General features: G+C 46.6%; 1 protein-coding gene across 1 annotated transcript in view; it reads right to left on the bottom strand.

The window, feature by feature from the left end:
- The window catches only part of TFRC (transferrin receptor), a 454,042-nt gene that overhangs the window by 376,483 nt on the left and 55,034 nt on the right, over positions 1 to 22,525 (bottom strand). The window contains exon 6 of the mRNA XM_085635983.1: positions 17,786 to 17,885. Within this exon, the coding sequence (XP_085492109.1) occupies positions 17,786 to 17,885 (100 nt within the window). The remainder of the gene's footprint in view (positions 1 to 17,785; positions 17,886 to 22,525) is intronic.

Here is a 22,525-nt window from a genome sequence, read left to right as displayed (position 1 = left end):
ATAAGCAGTACGCCAATAATGTTCGTAAGACGCTATTTGTAACATTATGCAATAACTAGAATTTAAAAAAAAAATTATATATATATATATATATATATATATATATATATATATATATATATATATATATATATATATATATATATATGTTATTCAGGGCAATGCTATGATACATAATCATATCTGAAATGCGTCCGAGAAATAGTACAGAGGAGGAGGGAAGAACAGTGTCTCACCTTATTTAGAAAGATTACAGAGAACCGCTTGTCCCACAGACGTATCTGCATCACTGGCAGCCTCCAAACAGTAGTGCTTGGTAAAAATGTGTCTGCTGGACCAAGTTGCAGCTCTTAAAATTTGATGAAGAGGCACCCCCGCAAAGAGCAGTAGAGGAGGAGATGGCTCTTGTAGAATGTGCTCTCGGAGTGGTTTGTAATGGTCTTCCTGCTTGTTGATGACAGAGGCAAAATGCGGCAGAAATCCAACGAGCTATAGTCTGCTTGGATACTGAATGTCCCTGCCGCATCCTTCCGTAGGCTACAAATAGCTGGTCAGATTTACGGATTGTAGAAGTCCATTGTAAATAGAACTTGAGACATCTTCTAATGTCAAGGGAATGCAAAGTTCTTTCCGCATGGGATTGAGGATTGGGAAAGAAAGTTTTTAAAGTGATAGGCTCGTTAAGATGGTAGTCCGAAGGCACTTAAGGAAGAAAAATGGGGTTAGTGCGTAGGACTACTGAGTTCGAGGTGAATTGAAGAAAAGGTGGATTAACAGTAAAAACTTGAATGTCACCAACTCTCCTAGCAGATGTTAAAGCCAATAGTAGAGACACGTTCCACGATAGAAATTTCAAATCCACTTTATGAATAGGCTCAAAGGGGTGCCACATGAGTTGTGCAAGCACCACATTAAGATGCCAGGATGGAGGTGGACGTCGGATAGGAGGAAACATCTGAAACAATCCTTTGAAAAACTGCTGAATGATCCTAGCTGAAGAGAGAATTGGAACCATCTTGCTGAAACCATGAAATAGCTGCCAAATATACTTTTTTTTTTTAGAGTGAAATGGGACAGGCCTGATCTTGCCAAGTGTAAAAAGAACGGTAAAATCTGTTCCGGTTTTGCATGAATTGGGTGAATATTGGCAGATTGACACCATATGCAAAATCTCTTCCATTTAAGCCTGTACGTCCTAACAGTGGCAGGCGCTCGAGCATTGGCTAACACTTCCTTACAATCTGTATGAATGTTCAGATATGCGAATTCAAGGTGTTCAGGCGCCAGGTTGCTAATTTCAGAGAAGCAGGGTCCGGCTGGCAGATCGGTCCGTTCTGGATGGATAGGAGGTTCGGTATTGGTCGAAACTGAATGGGATCGCATTCGGATAGGAGAAGTTCAGTAAACTAGAACTGGCGAGGCCATCTGGGAACGATCAGAATTAGGCAACTAGGTTCTCTTCATCTTCCGGAGAACTCTGGGAACCAACGGTATCGGAGGAAAGGCGCAAGTATGCATCTGCGACCAATTCATCGAAAACGCATTCCCTTGTGAACCCTTGTGGGTAAGCCAACTTGCAAAGAATGGGCATTTGCGGTTCTGATTGGTCGCAAACCGGTCCAGGTGGGGACGACCCCACTCCTGAAAGATCATATTCAATGTTGGCTGATTTAACTTCCCACTCGTGATTGGAAACAGTCGATCTGCTGAGTTAATCCGCTTGGACGTTGGAGACTCCTGGAACATGGATCGCTGATAGGCTGATTCTGTGCTGTATCGCCCAGTCCCAGATTTCTTGGGCTTGAAGAGAGAGAGAGAAGGGGAGACCTTGTTCCTCCTGGTTTCTTCAAGTAGTGCATACTTTTAGTGTTGTCTGTCCGAATTAGTACTGAAGATCCCAGGATGATAGTTCAGATTTTAGGGCTAAAAAGATGGCTCTTAACTCTAGAAGGTTGATATGCCACATTCTTTGCTGAATTTCCCACTTGCCGTTGACAGTCAACCCTTGAAGGTGTGCTCCCCATCCCTCGAGGGATGCATCTGTGGGTATGGTGAAATTTGGGGCTTCTACCAGGAATGCACACCCTTTTTCCACATTCTTTATTAAGAGTCCACCAGAGTAAGGCATCTCGCATCCGAAAAGTGATGCGAATGATGTCGAACGACCCCGAAATCTGTAACCATTGGTGGTTGAGCTCCTCTAGCAGAGATCTGGGCCTAAATCCATCGTTGTTTTGCTCACCATGCCGTTCCAGTTTGAACCTAGCCATATGCAAATCAGTCTTGACCCTGTGCCCCATGGGAACAGTCCAGCCCGAACTGCCAAGCCAGGTCCTCCCTGGACTGGAAACAAGCAGCCTAGGACCGGTTTCGGGGTTTCACCCCTCTTCAGCCAGGATAGCTTGATTCCAGTGGCATGGAGTGCACGGGACCCACGTCTGGGCATACCCTTCCCACTCGGGGTGACAAATGCATGGCTTGGCATTTCGGACTGGACTGTTCCCATGAGGCACAGGGTCATACTGATTTGCATATGGCCATGTCTGAACTGGGGTGGTGGAGTGAGCTAAAGAATGATGGATTAAACCCAGATCAGTTGACTGGGAGTGAGTGTTTGATTTGCTCAAACGCTCCATCCATCATCCCCTTTGGTATCACTTTGTTCGCCCCAAGTTGGCAGGGTATGCCCAGACGTGGGTCCCTTGCTCACTTTGCCACTGGATTCAAGATAGCCAGGCTGACTAGGGTTATGAACCCGAAACCGGTCCCAGGATGCTGGTTTCCGGTCCAGGGAAGACATGGCTTGGCAGTTCGGACTGGACTGTTCCCATGAGGCACAGGGTCAGACTGATTTGCATATGGATTAAACCAAGATCAGTTGACTGGGAGGGAGTGTTTGATTTGCTCAAACGCTCGTCCATCATCCCCTTTGGTATCACTTTGGGTATCAAAGGGATGCAGGAAGAGATCATCCCTAAAAAAAAAAAAAAAAAAAAAAAAAAAAAAAAAAAAGGACGAACAGCCAGACTGAAACGCACCTTTTTGATCGTAAAAGGTGGGCTAGCTTGCAGATTGTGTTGTCTTTCGTTTGAGACAAATGCCTGGGTAAGCGGAGTGTCCAACGTGGCTCCCACGAAGGAAGGTCTTTGTGATGGAACAAGCCGAGACTTGTCGAGGTTGATAGAGAGACCTAGAGGATTGGAAAAGTGACAGACGTCTTTGAATGTGTGTTTGCGGTTGGAAAAGAATTCGCCTTGATAAGGCAGTCGTCCAGATATGGAAAGATTTGAATCCCTTCCAGATGAAGGGATGTGGCCACTGGTGCCAGAACCTTGGTAAATACACGGGGTGCTGAACGTAGTCCGAAAGGAAGGACTTTGAACTGAAAGTCCCTGCCAGCCACTCTGAACCGCTAGAAGTTTGTGTCTGGGTAGAATTGGCACATGGAAGTAGGCGTCTTGGAGGTATAGGGTGGCCATGTAATCCCCCGCCGAGAGGAGCTAAAGGATTTCTTGAAGTGTCAACATTCGGAAGGATAACTTTTTTCAGGTATTTGTTGAGGGAGCGAAGATAGAGGATGGGGTGCCATTCTCCCGACTTTATTAGGAAAAATCTCGAATAAAATCCTGTTCTTCTTTGTAAATGAGGGACCCTTTCGATCACTCCCTTTCGAATCAAATTTGGGAAAAAAGCTCCGAGATGAGCATGAAAGCAGGATTAGTGCGGAGAGTTACACAGTCCGATCTAAATTGAAGAAACGGAGGTTGTATTGTAAAGGCGTGAATGTCACTTACTCTGCGGGAGGAAGTCAGTGCAAGGAGGAGAGCCACTTTCCATGTTAAGAATTTGAAATCCGCCGAATGGATTGGCTCAAAAAAGACGCCTTCATGAGCTGAGCCAATACGATGTTAAGACGCCATGTGGGTGGACGACGCCGAATGGGCAGGAACGTTCGCAAGAGACCCTTGAAAAATTGCTGTATTACTCTAGATGAATAGAGAGAGAGGACGAGCCGTCCTGACGAAAGCGAGATATTGCCGCTAGAAAGACCTTTAAAAAGGTAGAGTGCGACAGTCCAGACTGCGCCAACTGCAGGAAGAACGGCAGAATGCGTTCCGGGGAGGCGTGCACAGACTCACACCAAAGACAAAATCGCTTCCACTTTAGCTTATGTCTTCACTGTGGAGGGCGCCCTCGCCCTAGCTAACACCTCCCTGCAGTCTGGTGGAATGTTCAAATGAGCAAATTCAAGGTGCTCAGGTTCCAAGCCGACAAGCTGAGTGAGCTGGGATTCGGATGGCATATCCGACCGTCGTTCATTGTTAGAAGATCCGGCCTCGGGTGAAGGATGGGTTGCTCCGAGAACCATGCCTGCCGAGGCCACCGTGAAACTATGAGGAGCACATGGCACGGTTGTTGCCGCATATTCCGCAACACTCGAGGGATCGGCGAAAAAGCGTACGCAAATATCCTGCACCAATTTATCAAAAGGGCATTTCCGCATGACCCTGTGTGGGGAAACCAGCTTGCGTAGGACTGGCATTTGCTGTTCTGTGGGGTTGCAAAAAGGTCAATAGTCGGGCGACCCCAAAGGCCGAAGACGAAGTCTAGAGTCGGCTGGTGCAATTCCCACTCGTGAGTCGATGACGTTGACCGACTGATTGCATCCGCTAGAATATTGGAAATGCGGGGCAGGTGAACTGCCAGGAGCGTAATCCGATGGTCTATGGCCCAACTCCAAATCCTCTGAGCCAGTCGGGAAAGAAGCGGAGATCGGAGATCTTGTCCCGCCCTGCTTGTTCAGGTAGTGCATGCTGGTGGTGTTGTCCGTCTGAATAAGGACCGACTCCCCCTGGAGTTGGAGGCGGAAGGATTTCAACGCCAAGAAAATGGCCATCAGCTCCAATCTGTTGATGTGCCAGAAACGCTGAACCATTGTCCATTTGCCTTTGACGAACAAATCTTGAAGATGTCCGCCCCATCCTTCCATGGATGCATCCGTGGTAAGAACGAGCTCTGGGGCTGTCGCCAGAAAGGATGTTCCCGCTGCGATGTTGGAAGGAAGAGTCCACCAATGTAGCGCCTGAGCCATGCGAGCTGTCACCACGAGCTGGTCGTTGAAGGAACCAGAGACCCGACGCCACTGCTTGTCCAATTCCTCCTGAATGGTACGACTCCTCAGTCTGCAATGTGGGATCAAAGCGATGCAGGAGCACGCCATCCCCAGAAAGGACTTTAATATGCGGACTGAAACGGACTGCTTTGCTGCGATGGAGCTTGCGAGCTGTCGAATTAGTGTTTGCCGCTCTGCAGAGGCAAAGGCCATAATCCTGCTCGTATCGATGGTAGCGCCGAGAAAGGTCTTGTACAGAGCTGGCGTGAGCTGAGACTTTTGCACGTTGATCGACAAGCCCAGAGACTGAAACAGCGCGAGACAGCGCTGAGTATCGAGGGCCGCTTGGTGGGAGGACTGAGATTTGATTAGACAATCGTCCAAATACGGTAATATTTGAATGCCCGTTGTCTCAAATGGGCCACCACCGGGGCCAGGATCTTTGTGAAGACTCGAGAAGCTGAGCGGAGGCCGAAGGGCAGGACCTTGAATTGGAAATCCCTGTGGCCTAAACGAAAACGTAAGTATTTCCTGTGGCGTGGAATTATGGGCACATGGAAGTAAGCATCCTGAAGGTCTATTGTCGTCATGAAATCGCCCTTAGAGAAGAATTGAAGGATGTCCTTCAGTGTGAGCATGCGGAATGATTGGTCCTTGAGAAATTTGTTAAGAGACCTTAGATCGAGGATGGGGCGCCACTCCCCAGATTTCTTTAGTATGAGGAAAAAACGGGAATAGAACCCCAACCCCTTTTGTGATTTCGGAACCACTTCGATGGCCCCTTTCTTGAGCATTATCTGGATCTGGTTGAAAAGTTTTGAGGTGAGCGGAAGGAGGTCCGGATGGAGAGGTGTGGGGGGACCTTTACAAACTAAGGCATGGCCCCTTGAAATAATGTCCAAAACCCAACAGTCCGAAGTGATTGAGGACCAATTCGAAAAGAACTGGGAGATTCGTCCTCCAACCGGAGAAAGGGAAAAACTGGAGAGAGGGGACCCTTGATGGACACAGTCATTGTTTTTTGGAAGAGTTTGCCCTGTAATTGGACCTTCCTCTATAAAAGATTTGCCTGACTGCTGCCTGTAAGACTGCTGCGGCTGTGAGGAATAACGTTGTTGTAGGAGCGGTACTGGGAAGAAGACCCACGAAAGGAAGAGGAGGTGCCGCGGCTGCGCGCACCCTGAAAGGGCTGTTTCCGGAACTGGAGAGTGCCGAGGGAGCGAGCAGTCTCCGTGTCCTTCTTGATGGCTTGCAAAGCGTCATCCACATGTTGGCCGAACAAAGATTCTCCGTCATAAGGCATGTCCAGAATCTTGGCCTGGACCTCCTGTCGGAACGAGGTGGAACGAAGCCAACCCGGTCTTCTAAAAACAGCTGCTCCAGCCAATTGACGAAAACCCGTGGAGGCAATGTCGACGGAGCAGTCGATGATTACGGAGGATACCCTCTTGCAGGATCTTTAGAGCGTCCGCTCTAGAGTCTTCTGGGATAAGCTTAACCAAAGCTGCCATGTCCGACCGCATTTGTCGATCGTAACGACCTAGGATGGCCAAAGAATTTGCTGCTCGGACTGTTGAAGCCATGGTCGAAAACATTTTGCCAATGGCATCCAGGCGGCGGCCGTCGCGATCCGGAGGTGACGAAAGTGGAGACGAGGGATTTTTGGAGCGACGTTGTGGCGCCTGGGTGATCACCGAGTCTGGCTTAGGCTGAGACACTAAGCAAGCTGGAGAAGAGTCCGGGGCCTTGTACTTTTTCTCCAATCGCGGGAGCACTGCCGGGATGGAGTTAGGCGTCTTCATCAGCTTAATGCCTTCATTCCAGATAAAGTCTATAATGGGCACGACCCATACCTGCTTCTGCGGCTGGGACTTGAAGTTGTACAGAAAGCAGTCCTCCTCCCTAACCATCATGGGAAGGTGAAAACGTTGAGCCGCCCTTACAATCAGCTGATGGAATCCTGTTATGTCGACAGGTGGTGAGTTCACTGGCGATTTTGGAGGCGATGTGGGCGAATTGATTTGATAGTCATCCCAGTCAGCCATAGAGTCGTAATCTTGAAGCTCTCCTTCCTCCGTATCCAGATTATCCACAACCTCATCTGTTGCAGGTGGAACCAATGCAGGTGCGGATGGTGTCGGCATCGTTGACAACACAGGAGTAGACGGAACGGCACATGGCGTTTCACGTGGAGAACCATGAGAGAAAGCCGGAAAGCGACGATTTTAATCTTCCAACATAAATTGAAGGTTGGAGATGAGTGACAAAGGAAGCTGCACCATAGGAACTTGTGCAGGGGGATATTGCTCCTGCTCCTGACCGCAATAGTCCTGCGAATAGTCATCCTCCTCGAAATCTTGGCACTTAATATGGAGCTCAGAAGGACTACGAGCATCCCGAAAAGTGGACTGAACATCCTCATCAGAATCAGAAACTTCCTCATCACCCGAGGGGAATAGCTGATTAGGTGGCCGAGTGACTGGTGGCATCATGCCAGAGTCCAGCACAGCATGATGCTGCAGCAAGGAGTTGTCCACCGACCCTGGCGCTGGTGTAGACATTGGAACCAATGGCATAGTCGCAAAATTGACACCACCGTCGTCGAGGTGATAGTCGACGAGGCCGCCGTCGACGAGGCTGCCGTCGACTAGGCAGTCGTCAACGAAGTTGCCGACAACGAGGCTGCCGTCGACGAGAGTCGTCGACGCCGCCTCACGCCGACGAGACTGTCGTCGTCAATGCTGTGAGCGCCGGCGGCGAGGACTTCTTCTTCCGAAGAAGATAGTGGAATTGTCGACGAGACAGTCTTTAGGGAAACACACACCACTGTCGACGGTGAAAACGTCGACGAAGTAGTCGACGACGCAGGAAATCTGCTCGACACCGTCGTCGACGAGGTTGATGAAGTGGCAGATCTTGTCAACGGAGGGACCGTCGACTGGACAGTCGAAGGTTTTGCACGTTTTTGACCAGAAACATGCGCTGACTGAGTCAGAGACGCCTGAGAGCTAGATCTCGGGGGGCGTCGGCGTAGTAACAGACTTGGCCTGCAGACACTTCTCCAAGATGAAGTCTCTTCTTTTTCAGAAAGGGAGACGGCAAGTCCTGAACACTACTACGCTTGGAGGAGACACCTGTTCGAGCAGAGGCCACACTTTCCACTTCAGAAAGGGGGTTATCCGTATCCTTCAGTTTTTGAAGCCACAACAATAGGCAACCCTCCCTGTCCTTCAAAGTCTTATTAGAGAAAGTTCTACAAATTTTACAGTTGGCTACCTTATTGTCAGGGTAAAGACAATAGATACATTTTTCATGAGGGTCCTCAGAAAAAAGTCTTAACTTCCCACAAGAGGAACAGGGACGGAAAAGAGACTTCTTACTTGAAGACATGATGAGAAAAACTCAAACCAGACCAAAGACTGAGCAGAGCTCAGGGAGACTCCCTTCACACGACGTGCGGTAGAAAATCTGAGGGCCTGAGCCTCTGAGAAGGTTCTAGAGGGTGCTTGCACCCATTTGGCTAGAGTTTGGACTATAAAACGAAAAGGATGTCAGTAAAATGATTCTTTTTTAGCTTAATGCTTTCCTATGTGTCAATACTATTCTATGGTATTGTCACGATATGTTATTTTGAATTATATATAAAGTTTATTTGGATATGTATATGCTCTTATGTGGTATATATATATATACACACATACACACACACTGAAAAAACCATAGGTTTCACACATGTTATAGTTAGCTGGACATTTTACTGATAAAAAACCAATGAAATTCCCCCGTTATAGTTACTGTAGGCAACTATAACTCACGCGACCGCAATCCCCTGCTGATGCTAATACTGTATTTAGACACTTATTTGCCCATGTCTTCTTCCATTAAATTTTAGCTATACATATATTACAAATATTTTTTTTTCATAAAGACACATGTCATCAGCAGAGGATTACGGTCGCGTGAGTTATAGTTGCCTACAGTAACTATAACGGGGGAATTTCATTGGTTTTTTATCAGTAAAATGTCCAGCTAACTATAACATGTGTGAAACCTATGGTTTTTTCAGTGAATTTGCAAGGTTTTTTAAATGCTAATTCCTAACTATAACGTGTGTGAAACCTACGGTTTTTTCAGTGAATTTGTACGGTTTTGTAAATGCTAAGTTACTTTACGCCATTTGTGGCGTGCGCGCCCACTTAACGCAGTTCGTTCCGTGCGCGCACAGTTACGCTACATGGGCCATGAACGCACAATGCGCTTCGTGCACCGTGCGCACATGGTGGAAATATGATGAGCATCGCTGTGATATTTAAAATATATGTGTTAGTTTTAGGATTGATAAGCCATGCACAAAAGGTGCCGTTCGGGCACCTTTTGCACACGGGGTGGGGAGAGTGTGGATATTTTTTTTTTTTTTATTTTTTTACCGTACGCGTACGGTAAGCGTAATCGGCGAAAATTTCGAAAAAATTAAAATTGCCTTTTTTCTCTTGGGGGGTCGTTGGGGACTCCATGGACATGGCTAGGTGCTTGGGAGCTGTCTAAAACAGCCCCTTTACATGTTTTGGGGCGGTCGCCAGTAGGTAGTTATAGTTAGGACCACGTTTCCATAGGAAAACCGCAACATTCTATTTTGAATAACTTTGGAGCCGGTCGACGAATCCTCGCGAATTTCAAAATAGGTGGGGCGCTACGCTCCGCTCCTACCCTGAAAGTCTCGGGGGGATTCGTCAAGCGGGGGCTGAGATAAAAGGGGGGTCCCAAAACGCGTTTTTCCCATGCATTTTTCCATAGGACCTTTAGACACAGCTACAGCCCGAACGGCTGAACAGAATTACTTGAAATTTGGCAGAGAGGTAGTCCTCAGGTCAAGGAAGTGCCTTTTGTAGGTTTGGTGTAAATCTGTTCAGTAGATTCTGAGAAAATAGCCTTTAAATCTATATATATATCTGAGCCAGCTTACGGTGCACTTACGGTGCGCTTACCGTACGGTGACGTGCGCGATTCTGATTGGCTCTTGGATGTTAGTAAACATTCGAATCGGTCGAAACCAGGAAGCGGCGGCCGCCATTTTCTCGCTCGCTCTCAGAGTTGGGCAGCAAAAACGAAGCCCAAAAATGTCTAAAGGGGCAGATTCTTCAGATCCTAACCACCCATCAATGATATAGGGGTCCCCAAAAACCCCCCAAGCCCCATAAATAAAAAAAAAAAAATTTCGGAAAATCGGCGATTACGCTTACCGTACGCGTACGGTAAAAAATGTTTTTAAAAAAAATTATCCACACTCTACCCACCCCGTGTGCAAATGGTGCCTGAAGGGCACCATTTTTGCATGGCTTATTAGAGCAATGAAATTAATATTAATACATTTCTCAAAGATGCGCATAATATGTCCCCCATGTGCGCGAAGCGCATCGTGCGTACATGGCCCATCCCGCATAACGTGGGCACGCGGTGCGCACAGCGCACCGCGTGACCACCGTACGTGCACGGCACTAACTGCGTAAAGTGGGCGCGCGGTGCGCGAAGCGCACCGCGTGCTCACTGTGCGCGCACGATGAGCGAAGCGCACCGTGCCCGCACGCAACGAACTGCGTTAACTGGGCGCGCGCGCCACGAATGGCATAAAGTAACTTAGCATTTAAAAAAACGTACAAATTCACTGAAAAAACCATAGGTTTCACAAATGTTATAGTTAGCTGTACATTTCACTCGTAAAAAACCAATGAAATTCCCCCGTTATAGTTAGTGCAGGCAACTATAACTCACGCGACCGCAATCTTCTGCTGATGACATATGTGTCTTTATGAAAAATAAATATTTGTAATATATGTATAGCTAAAATTTAATGGAAGAAGACATGGGCAAATAAGTGTCTAAATACAGAATTAGCATCAGCAGAGGATTGCGGTCGCGTGAGTTATAGTTGCCTGCACTAACTATAACGGGGGAATTTCATTGGTTTTTTACGAGTGAAATGTACAGCTAACTATAACATGTGTGAAACCTATGGTCAGTGACCGCCTGCATCTAGTCTTTCCATCATGTTTACTAATGGTTGAAGGAGGGGGAGGTAACTATATATTTCCGTGATTTGCTGGTGCCATTCAGATTGATAAAGCCTGCTGCGCAGGCGAAACGCGTCTCTTCTCTGTGGGGTCGAGGGCGACTGATGCGGAAACGGTGAGGTCTGTTATGGCTTGCTTATGCTTGATGTATACCAGTCTCCCCCGACCTCCATGGCATGCTCATTCAGGAATCATGCCTCGAGCTGCTGCCGAATTCAGGTGGTGTGACACTTTGCTAATATCCCCATGCCTAAACTCTGGACATAATCTAGAACACCCGTTTCGATTGGGCATCCCAACAGACACTTGCAAATTCGAACCCATTTTTGCCGGTCTACTTTGAAAACGGACTTTGGTATTCCAAGGCCAGCAAAGGGAATTATGGGTCCCGTAGTTCCTTAGGGACAGCAAAAATCACAGCACCATGGACATTGGACCACCCTTCTATGTGAGGCCAGCAATGGGTTTACTCACGATGTACAATTGCAGGCTGTCAATTCAATTTTGCCCCATTCCTCACGGGACCAATCAATTACATCTCGATGGCTGGGCTTTCTGTTGCTCAATTTTAGCATAGCGAGTGTCTCATTCCAGTGTGCAGCCCGTTTTTATGCTCTGCATTTATGCAGTTTTCATTTTTTATTATTGCTATCCATTTGAATCAGGGCAGCAAATGTTGAGAGAAATGACACCACATCCACAGCATATGCTCCCACCCCTAATAATCAGATGCTACGTTTATTTTTCACATTATGTTAATGTAGAATGATTATCCATGTATATTATTCAGCTCAGCAGGCTTATGAGACATTGTGTTTAGATCCTTGTAAAACAGCTGACACTTGGATTTTCGGCACTGAGCAATTTTCAGTTTCAACCTGCCAGTGACCGCCTGCATCTAGTCTTTCCATCATGTTTACTAATGGTTGAAGGAGGGGGAGGTAACTATATATTTCCGTGATTTGCTGGTGCCATTCAGATTGATAAAGCCTGCTGCGCAGGCGAAACGCGTCTCTCTTCTCTGTGGGGTCGAGGGCGACTTGAATTGTCATTAAAATCAGCCCCATATCTACAGACCGGTGTGCGTGCCTCTTCTTTGGGGAAGGTGGATTGGTGATATATATATATATATATATACACACACACACACACACACACACACACACACACACACGACACTTATTGCTTTTTATATACCGTGGGACTCCCACTTCGACGACGGGGAATATTCAAGCATGTGAATCTATGAAAGACACCCCAATACTGGAGAATTATTGCTTTATGTACCGTGGGACTCCCAGTCCGATGGAGAATGATTCAGGCATGTGAATCTGTGAAAGATACCCCAATACTGGAGAATATATTCTCCGGTCTCCCACTTAGTCTTTTTCGACATAGTTACTGACAATATAAGCAAACTTACATTGATTAGGTCTCTCAGCTTTACATTTCATAAACTTAATGGCTTTTCCAATGCAGACAGTATTTAAAAACAGGTCTAAATAAAAGTTACTCGAATAACTTGAGCATTAAATAAGGAAAGCAACAGCATATAATTGTCCTCTTCAGCTAAGATCAAGGTAATACAATCGCTGCACTTGTGAACTCTGAATGATAAGAGCGCCATTCAATTTTTTAAATATAATTTTTGACTTTTCCCATCTGTCTGGATACAAGAAGTTTTACCCAGAGTCAATGAATTCCACTAGACAATCAAATCCATTGGAATTCAAAACCTGATTTCTGGGTATACCTGTAAGAAAGTTTTCTGCAGAGACTCCCTGGAAGGTGAATGCTTGGATTGTTATTGGGACACATTTTCCTGGTCTTTGGAGCGAGCATAAGTTATGTCCGACATTACCGGTGCTTTTGAACCAAATGCTTCACAAGTGAAACATTTGAAAGGTTACCAGATTTGTTCTGGTCCTTTTGAAAGTGAACACTAGTCACTATACTAAAGAACAACAAGCAAATTGTAAATAAAATTTAAGATTAGAAAAGCAGGCAAGTTAAAAATGCTCCTAAACATATGCACCATCAACTCCACCAGCAGCGACCATTATGTCTTTAATCTCTCCACAAAGTGAATAAAGCAGGCATAGCGGTTTGGTACCCTCGTCTGGGTTGATTGGGAAAGCTATAGACTGGAAAATACCTTTACAAGCAAGACAGTTTGGCTTCCTAGTCTTAAATGTACAACAAATCCTACCACTGCACTGTATGTCAGACATGCATTCACCTAAATGCTGGCCTTACAATCATGCTGCAAAATAAACAGTTTGAAAGCCCCAAGACGCAAAATGGTTTGGCACCTTTTTAATATGAAATAAAAATATGGCGCTTAGCAGATCCCAGAAAGTATTAGATGAACAGAGCATGTACCTATAACTAGGGCATAAGATGCGTCATAGATGCACCATTAACTCCATGTTCACAAATACAATTAAAACTGAATGATAAACCAGGAACACATTACGATGCGGACATGTGTACCCAACTAAAATAGTCATTGGGCAGCAAATTGAACAAGTGTTTATATGGAGCTGGGCATGATGACCCATTGTTTACAGTCTATTAAGGGCGTTTCTCAGCTAATCAGATGGCACTGAATGTTGCCAGCATCATGATCTTTATGACATGACAGCCATTCCTTGCATCAGATTGAGGTCAATAATGCACAATATATATACAGCGATTCATGTGCTATGTCTGCAAGTGACATTTACAAACTTGCAATGTCATGGCTACGTCACAGCTGGTCTGTTTCCATAAATGCTGTGCCATCCACCAAGCAGGAAGAGCTCACTGCCAAATAATCAGTTGTCACTTTCCTGAACATAACAGCACTCTGGTAGAAAAGCCATAAGCTTCAGAGACCCACAATGGGTATCAAAGGGGTAGTAACAGAAGGGTGTTTTAGTTTCAAGCATTACTTCATGGAAATGACAAATCCGAGCAAACAAACTTTATTCTGGAGAAATCAATATATGGACAAGCAAAACAGCCAGAGCTCTGTTCCTGAGATCCTACTATAGTGGGCCGTAAATAAAATACGAAGGGGACTGACAGTTAGCATTGCCAATTGGCAATCTGTGGCATGCTGGATGTGAGAAGTTGGCCTGATGTATGATGTCACTAGTTCTAGTGTACACCTTATATCAGTCCAAACAACCCTTATGGGGATTGGTTGTAAAGTCAACCTTATAGACCAGCTATCCTAGTGGTAGCATGGACAAGAGCAGTCTTAGGCTAAACTCTGAAGGGCATGTGAAGCCAGCCGTGATACCATATATAATCCCTTGAATACCAAATGAAAGGACACCACAACAGATATATATAAAATAAAGTGTATTTATTCTAGTCAAACCCTCAGCACTCTATGAGATTAGAGGTAAGTACAACACAGTCTTATTCAAGCATACATTAAGTCACACAGGTAAGTAATACAGTTAGGCCCTAGGGGCCACGCAAACCATATACTAAGTAAGTGGTATAAGGACCACTGTCACGGGAATAGGATAGGCCTAGGGAATCGCTGGGGCTACACTGCACTAGCAACAGTTAGGAAGTGGGAGGCCCACGGGATTCAGGTGCAGAGTGGAAACACTCACGCGTAATGCATAAAAGTCGATAGAAATAGTAGTTGTTAGCAATTAACAGTTTAAGGACACTTCTGAAGCAGCTAGAGAGTCGAGACTCCGAAACTAGACCCTAGGATAGTCAATACCCTTGTGAGCACCGGAGTACCCAAGTTACCTAGCCCACGGACTGCAGGTGCATAGGTGTGAACTTGCGTCGGGTTTCGTCGTGGACTTCTACGGATGCCTGAAGGAAAGTTGCTGACAGGCAGTCAGTGAAGAGTGTCCGGTGGATCCCAAGGCTGGGATCAAGAAGAGAGGAGACCTGCAAGCAGAAGGGACAGAGTCAAGGTCACTAGCCAGTGACCACGTGGAACCAGGAAGGAACCAGGCGATGTCGTGAAGATTGCAGGTGAAGGTGAAGCTTGTCGCTGCAGCCACGAGGACCAGGAACGTCGAGGACGACCAGGACCAGGAGGCGAGCTGTCCCACGAAGGCTCTTGCGGTCGGCGGCGGCGAAGTTGGACTAGGACTCACCAAGCCTTGGCAAGCGGAACCCACGAAGAACGGAGGACTTGCTTCTGGTGCAGACCAGGAAGGTCTGGGGTGCTTCTCTTTTGCAAGGAAGAGGGAGCCAGTCTGGAGGAGCCAAACCAGCAGTGAAGATTTCTGGATGAGTCGTCACAAAGGCCACTAGCCAACAGGCAAGCAACTCGACAGGCGCGGCAACCAGGAAAATGCAGAAGGGCCCCACGCAGGACTCGTGGAGTGTGGGGGGCTGATCTTCGGTGCAGATAGTGCTTGGGGTTGGGGCTTCTCAATCCCCGGTGCACAACTTCGACGATGCCTCAGAAGCTGCGCTGGAAGATACTCGCCACTTTTCCCAGGTAGCCGGTCCAAAGTCTCTCGTCGCCTCCACGGATCTCAGCTCGGCTGTGGATGTGGATCAGGGTCGGAGAAGTCTGGAAGTCAAGGCTCTGGTCGGGCTCTGCAGTCGGTCCCTCGTAGAACTTCAGCAAAGCAAAGGGTAGTCTCTTGATGGTGCCTGTTTGCACAGGGTAGCCACTCCTTGGCCACAAGGGAGATTCTTCAGTCTTCTTCTTTCGTCGAATGTCGAAGGTCCAGAGTTTCTGTTCAAGTTGCAGGTTCAGGATAATCTAATCTCCTGGGGCCCAGCTACCACTCTTATACTAATCTGGGGGGCTGGGTTACCTGCTAGGTCACGCCTTATGGGTGGGACCTGGGAGGGGGTGGTTACACCCCCTTCCCTTTGTCCAGTTTCGCGCCAGGACTGGGGCTGGAGTGCCCCAGCACCGGTTTGAACTGGACTATGCATGGGACACCTTGTGTGCCCCAGGCATGTCTCATTCCTTTCAGCCCTCCCTGCCCCAATACACTAAAGTCTGTCTGGGGAGGTGCTAGCACCTCCCCAAGCAGGAAACCTATTGTCCAAGCCTCCCTTGCCGGGATCACTCCCAGCAGCAGGAGGTCAGACTCGTGTCTGTGGCAGCAGCATCCATTTTGTGATGCTGAGGCTTTGGTTAGAGTTAAACAGCAAAGTAGGATTTTAACATGTCTCTCCCTCTAGAAGGGAGGAATAATATCCTCATCACCAGAAATGGTATGGGGGTATTATTCCATAGTGTTAGACACCTTACACGACATGTTTTGATAAAGCCAAACCATAGTTACCATAACCGTTTAAGATTATAAGGCACTTTAAGAGTATATGGTAGGCTATATCATAGAACAGCTATAAGGACATAGTTCCGAAAGCTGCAGACAGGCTCAGCTCATGCTAGAGCACCATCTCACATGTTACCAAGCACTCTGCCTCCAGGATTGTTAAGGCCTGCCATAGGAGTGGCTGATAGGTACACATGTGTCTATTTTAAGGGTAGATATAGGTATACTATATCTAAGCAAGGGGTGATTACGCGACCTTGCCCCAGCTGAGTGATCAGCCAGTTGTGTCTGATTGGAAGGCCAGACCAGGGGTGGCATAATACATGCTGCAGCCCCTGGGAGGCCTAGGGTACACCTATGCCCTGGGTACCTAGGGTACACTGTACAGGGTCCAATAAGGTGATCCTTACCAATTGGGAATGTACCTAGGGTACATGGAGTCCATTTTAAAGAGAGCAGACAGCCTGAGACCCTGAATGGCAGGATCTCAGGCCAACTAAGTCGAAAAACCAGCTAGACACTAGGCAAAAAGTTGGGGGTAACCATAGGCAGATTTCCACCTTCCTACACTGGACGGCAGAGATATAGATGCGTTAAAGTGGCAGTGTTCCATTTTCTCCTGCAAAGTTTATGCCCATTAGACATTATTTAGTTTTTTCCTCTTTTGAAGGGAACCAACTGTTTTGGCTTTGTGAAGCTATTTAGAGTTCCATTACATTCTTGGTTCTCGAATAAGTTTTTCTAGAAATCATTTCTTGTAGATGCTCTTTCTAAAAAGATAAAGATGTAAACTAAAAATGGTACCTTTCATAGGAGTATTTATTACTCTGCGTTAAAGCTGTGCTGGGATACCACACATGGGCAAATATATTTAACACGTATGAATATTAATAAAAATACTTAGATGGGGACTGTTCATCTTCTGTAGCTGAAGGCGACTGGGCTAAATGAGCAGGCTGGACAGTAAATTAAGTGTTCAAAAATTCATAGACCACTCTCCAAGGATTTCATTGTCAGCAGGTAAAAAAAAACAAAGGCATAAAATGGATACTCGGTCTCTCCATCTCAATGGCCAGAGATCGGCTCACATAGTGGAGGCAGAGACACAAACTATGGCAGTTTCAATATCGTATAAATGTGGGACTACACCGGTGCACTAACACGGATTACTGAGGGCAAGGAATATTAAAGCCTTTGAATATAAGGAAGGCCCAATCTTTCAAATTTCAGAACCACTGATTGAGAATCAAAACACACTGCACCATCCTTAACTGCTACCATTTAAACAGAGTGACATTTGGAACAGTCAATTTGGACCAACCAGCCTTTCTACTACTTACGATGGCTGTTTTCTTTGCACTGTATGCCACGTATGAAGGACTGTCGATGGATTCCATCTGCTTCCCAGCTTTGTCTACCAATGAGACAGTGTTCGGTTCACTATAATAAAACAATATTTAGTCAATGTAGGAGTGACTCAGCCAGTAACTGATCAATAACATGCAATTCTATCAATACTGACCAAAGATGCCAAAGCTTTATTTTGTGAAACAATACAAAGGAGCATTTATGTCCCTATAAACAACTGTGGATCACATATTAGGAATTGTTAATTTTCCTCAGCCCGTCAATTGTCAAAAAACACTGACCAGTTGATTATCTGAAGTGAGCTAAAGTCACAACAATGGAAAAGTGATTAATGTAGAGAATTTAGAACAAAGCCCAAGTTTACAACATGAAGAGTTTGCTCATTTAGAGATGCATCTATTCCAGCAGGAAGCAGGAAACCAACAGAAAAAGGAAAAGGCGGCGTGGAACAGGCAGAAGATTGGGGTTGCTGGACCGAACACAAGTCATTGGAATGTATTCTTGTATCAAGTGTGTGGAATAGCTGAATATTGCTTGCCAAGCTCATTCACATACAGGGATACCAAAAGAGAATAAAGCATCATTCCTTTTGAGGGACAGCCATGAGAGAGAAGCCCCGCTAGAAATCAATCTGAGGATACATTTAAGCTTGTAGAGGCAGCCCCTCAAATAGCCAAGTCTGGGTTGTGCAGTAGTGTGCACATTCTAAATAAAGATCAGAGCCCTGAAGTCAAATATATGGACTTGTGAGCCATGGATATGGGTGGGCAAAGAACAAGTGCATTGATAATAAATCACTCAGTAAATTTGTAAAGCACTACTGGTCACCCGTGAGGGTATCTAGGCACTGGCCAGTTGATAAGCCGAATAGCCTGGTTTTCACGAACTTTGGGAACTCTGGATGAGATCGTGAGGTCTGTAGATAAAAGGGTAGCTCGTTTCAGGTCTTTGTTGCTACACAGAAGGAGCAACCTCCACATCTGCTACACTGGCTGCAGGGGGGGGGGGGGGGGGGGGAAGAGGTTGGAGAAAGGGACGCAGATCGGTCTGAAGTTTAGGCGATCCACAGGATCCGCAGTTGTGTAGGGCCTTGTATGCATGGGTCAGGAGCTTGAACTGGCATCACTGGCATCTTTTCTGTACAGGGAGCCAGTGGAGTGCCCGGAGGTAGGGGGGTGATGTGGGTTCATCTAGAGAGATCCAGGATGAGTCTGACTGCAGAGTTCTTTAGTTCTGTAGTCAGAGCAGGTGAGCTGCAATCCCCATGTAGAGCGTTGCAGTAGTCCAGACAGCTGGAGATGAAGGCCTGGGTAATTGTGAATCTCGAGCTTTATGGTAACCATTTGAATATCTTACGAAGCATGCGGAGGATGATGAAGAAGCAGGAGGAGGAGACGGAATTGACCAGAGTCGTCATAGTTTGCTTATAGTCCAGAATGATGCTTATTTATATTTATTTTTTGCATTTGTAATGCGCACAGATACCCACAAAGGGTTTCCCGGCGCCAGGGCTAAGAGGTCAAAACATAGAGGCAGTAACTGTCAAGGACCACAATTATTTATTAAAAAGCCAAGTTTTAACGTTTTTCTTAAAACTGGCAAAATTCTCCTCCTTCCGTAAGGCTAAGGGGAGGGAATTCCAAAGAACTGGTCCCAGATGGGAGAAAGAGTTCCCCCCCATTCGGGCCAGTTTGAACCTGGGAACCACGAAATTTGCTCCATTTAAAGAACGGAGATTGCGTGTAGGAACATGGGGCCTAACCAATTTTTGCAGGTATTTTGGTGCAGTTCCTGCCCTGATCTTGAACATGTATGTCAAGGCTTTGAACCGAACTCGGTTCTCTACCCTCAACCAATGCAGGTTCCTCAGATGCTTCGAGATCCTTGCTGTCCTAGGAATCTTGCACAGCAACCTGGCTGCGGAGTTCTGGACCAGCTGCAATCTCCTGATCACGGCTAGATTGGAACCCAGGTATAAGATGTTACCGTAGTCAAGCCTAGATGTAATTAATGCATTGACTACGGTCTTCTGGGTATCCACAGGCAGCATCCAGATAATCTTCCGCAGCCATTTAAGGATCGTGAAGCAGACACCAGCCACTTTGTTGGCCTGCTGTTTCATTGATAACAAATCATCAATGCACACCCCCAAATTTCTAGCTTGGGTAGCCGGGGTGGGGGAAGGCGCCCAAAGATGGTGGCCAATGGGTATCCTGCCACAGATCTTTATTTTTCCCCAGGAGAAGAATCTCTGTCTTCTCCCCATTGAGCTTTAGCTGGTTCGTAGACATCCAGCTGAAAATTTCCTGAAGGCCTAGTTTCAGCACAGAGGGGGATGAAGATTCTGAGTTAGTAAGGGAAAAAATAATCTGCGAATCGTCCGCATAGGTCATAAGTTCTAGACCTACCCGCTCTGCCAAATCGGCGAGGGGGCGGAGATACAGATTGAAAAATAGCGGGCTCAAAATTGAGCCCTGAGGCACACCGTGGGGTGACAGAAAAATGTCCGACTGGGCCTGTGAGGACGAGATCTGAAACGTCCTGTTGCTCAAGTAAGATCTAATCCAGTCCAGCGCTGCCCCTCCGACACCATCCTCACTCAGCCTGACAAGCAGTCTGTTGTGTGAGATGGTGTCGAAGGCTGCGCTTAAATCAAGCAGAACAAGAGCAACCGTTTGCCCGTCGTCCAAAAGTCCCCTGATCTTCTCCGTGACTCCCAGGAGGGCAGATTCGGTGGAGTGGCCTGCCCTAAAACCCGATTGGGAAAAATGGAGTAGGTTGTTATTCTCTGTGTAAGTTGAAAGTACACCATGGATGTGCTTCTCCAGTATTTTTGAGAATGCTGGCAGCAGGGAAATCGGACGATAGTTGGCCAGTACCTCTGGATCAGCTGACGGCTTTTTCAGCAGAGGGCTGACCATGGCGCGCTTCCAGGACGCTGGGACGGTTGCCAGATGAATGGAGGCGTTTAATGTCTCGGCAATAATCCCCAAAGCACTGTCGTCCAGTTGGCTCAGAATATTAATTGGGAGAGGGTCACATGGAGAGCCCGACTTGATAGAAGTGGCTAAAGATTTCAAGGTGTCCAGGGAGATGGATGGCCAGGAGACAAGCCGATTTCCTGGTAGGCTTTCTAAGGGAGGAACTTTCCTGTCATCCCTCCCCGGAACATTAATGTTGGCAAGAATAGTCTCGATCTTTTCCACAAAATATGTGGCAAGGTCTTGACATTTTTGAGGGGTCAGGGGACGTGCAACTGCCATAGAATTAGCTCCGGCTAATTCTTTAACTGTGTTAAAAAGGGTCCGTGCTTTATTGGCAGCAGTATTAATGGTCTCTGTTACATAGGATGCTTTAGCTCTAGCACAGGCCGTGTGATAGAGGTTTCTGGCCTTACGATATGCTTCCTTTTTAAGAGGATCATACTGTTTGCGCCATTTCCTCTCAAGTCCCTTACACTTGGTTTTTTCTAGTTTCAGTACTTCCGTATACCAGGGGGCCGGGGGACGATGGACATTCCCTCTACACCTGGTAGCGGGCAGACAGATGTCAACTGCTCTCTCTAGCCAAGTGTGGGTTTCCAGCGCATTTCTTTCCATATCAGCACCCAGAACAGGGAGGGATGCCTGTAACGCGTTCAGTAACTCAGTTAGATCTAGCTTTTTCCAATTTCTCATAAAAATTGGAGGGCAAGCAGAGCCTGGCGAATTAAATTGTTCAAGAGTAATACTAAAAAGCGTTAAAAAATGGTCCGACCAACAAATAGGGTTTGTTTTCAACCATTTTAGCTCCTGTACACTAGAAATAATGGGGTCTAACAGATGCCCAGCTTTATGAGTGGGACCCTCATTTCGTAGAGACATTCAAAGTATTAAAGTCCTCTAACAGGTTAACAGCTATGCTATTAGATTTGTCATCCAAATGAAGATTTAAATCCCCCAGTATGGTCAAGTTTTGGGCATTCAGAAAGTAAGGCGAAATGAAATTAGCCAAGTTCGCAGCCCAACCACTGCTGTTTCCCGGAGGACGATAAATTAGAAATCCAGAAAACATAAAATTTGGATTCAATGAAATTTTAAAAAAAGCTGCTTCACATCCAGGAATATTTACTGTTTCAAAATCACAATTTAAATCCCTGTTTAAGATCACAGCGATGCCCCCTCCTACTTGTTTATCTCTGTCTACTCTAACAATGGCATAGTTAGAGGGTAAGGCAGCGGCTACATCGGGACCTGCACCATCATGCAACCAGGTCTCTGTTAGAAATAGCGCACAAGGTTTTTCTTCAGCTAGGAGGTGGTAGATATCAGCTTTATGTTGAGGCAGTGATCTACAATTCACAGTGTAGAATGTGAATGTGCGAGAATTTAAAACAGAGGTTTGAGTTGATGGCTTAGGTTTGTGTGATACCTCTGGGTAGGGCTGAACATTTGTAAGAGCAAATGTACAGTGAGGACATACTTGTATACCCGTTAGGGAAGGCTTTAGGACAGAGCATTTACTATTGCTACTTGGGCGCATAGACCTTAACTGATCCACAGTGATCTTACCCGGACTAGCGTTTCCTGCCCCGTGACCCGGCCTGGCCCGGACGGGCACAGACGGGCTGGTCTTAGGCTCGTCTTTGGCGCAGTCAAAGGCGCCTACCCTGCGCGCCATCGCTGCGCGCTGGGGGCCTCCGAGTGGCTAAATACTCTCCAGGAAGCGGAGGT

Source organism: Triturus cristatus, chromosome 11 (assembly GCF_964204655.1).
Source record: "Triturus cristatus chromosome 11, aTriCri1.1, whole genome shotgun sequence".
In the NCBI taxonomy this organism is placed as follows: Eukaryota; Metazoa; Chordata; class Amphibia; order Caudata; family Salamandridae; genus Triturus; species Triturus cristatus.
Note: the sequence above shows the minus strand (reverse complement) of the source record. Positions and strands in the feature narration are given on the sequence as shown.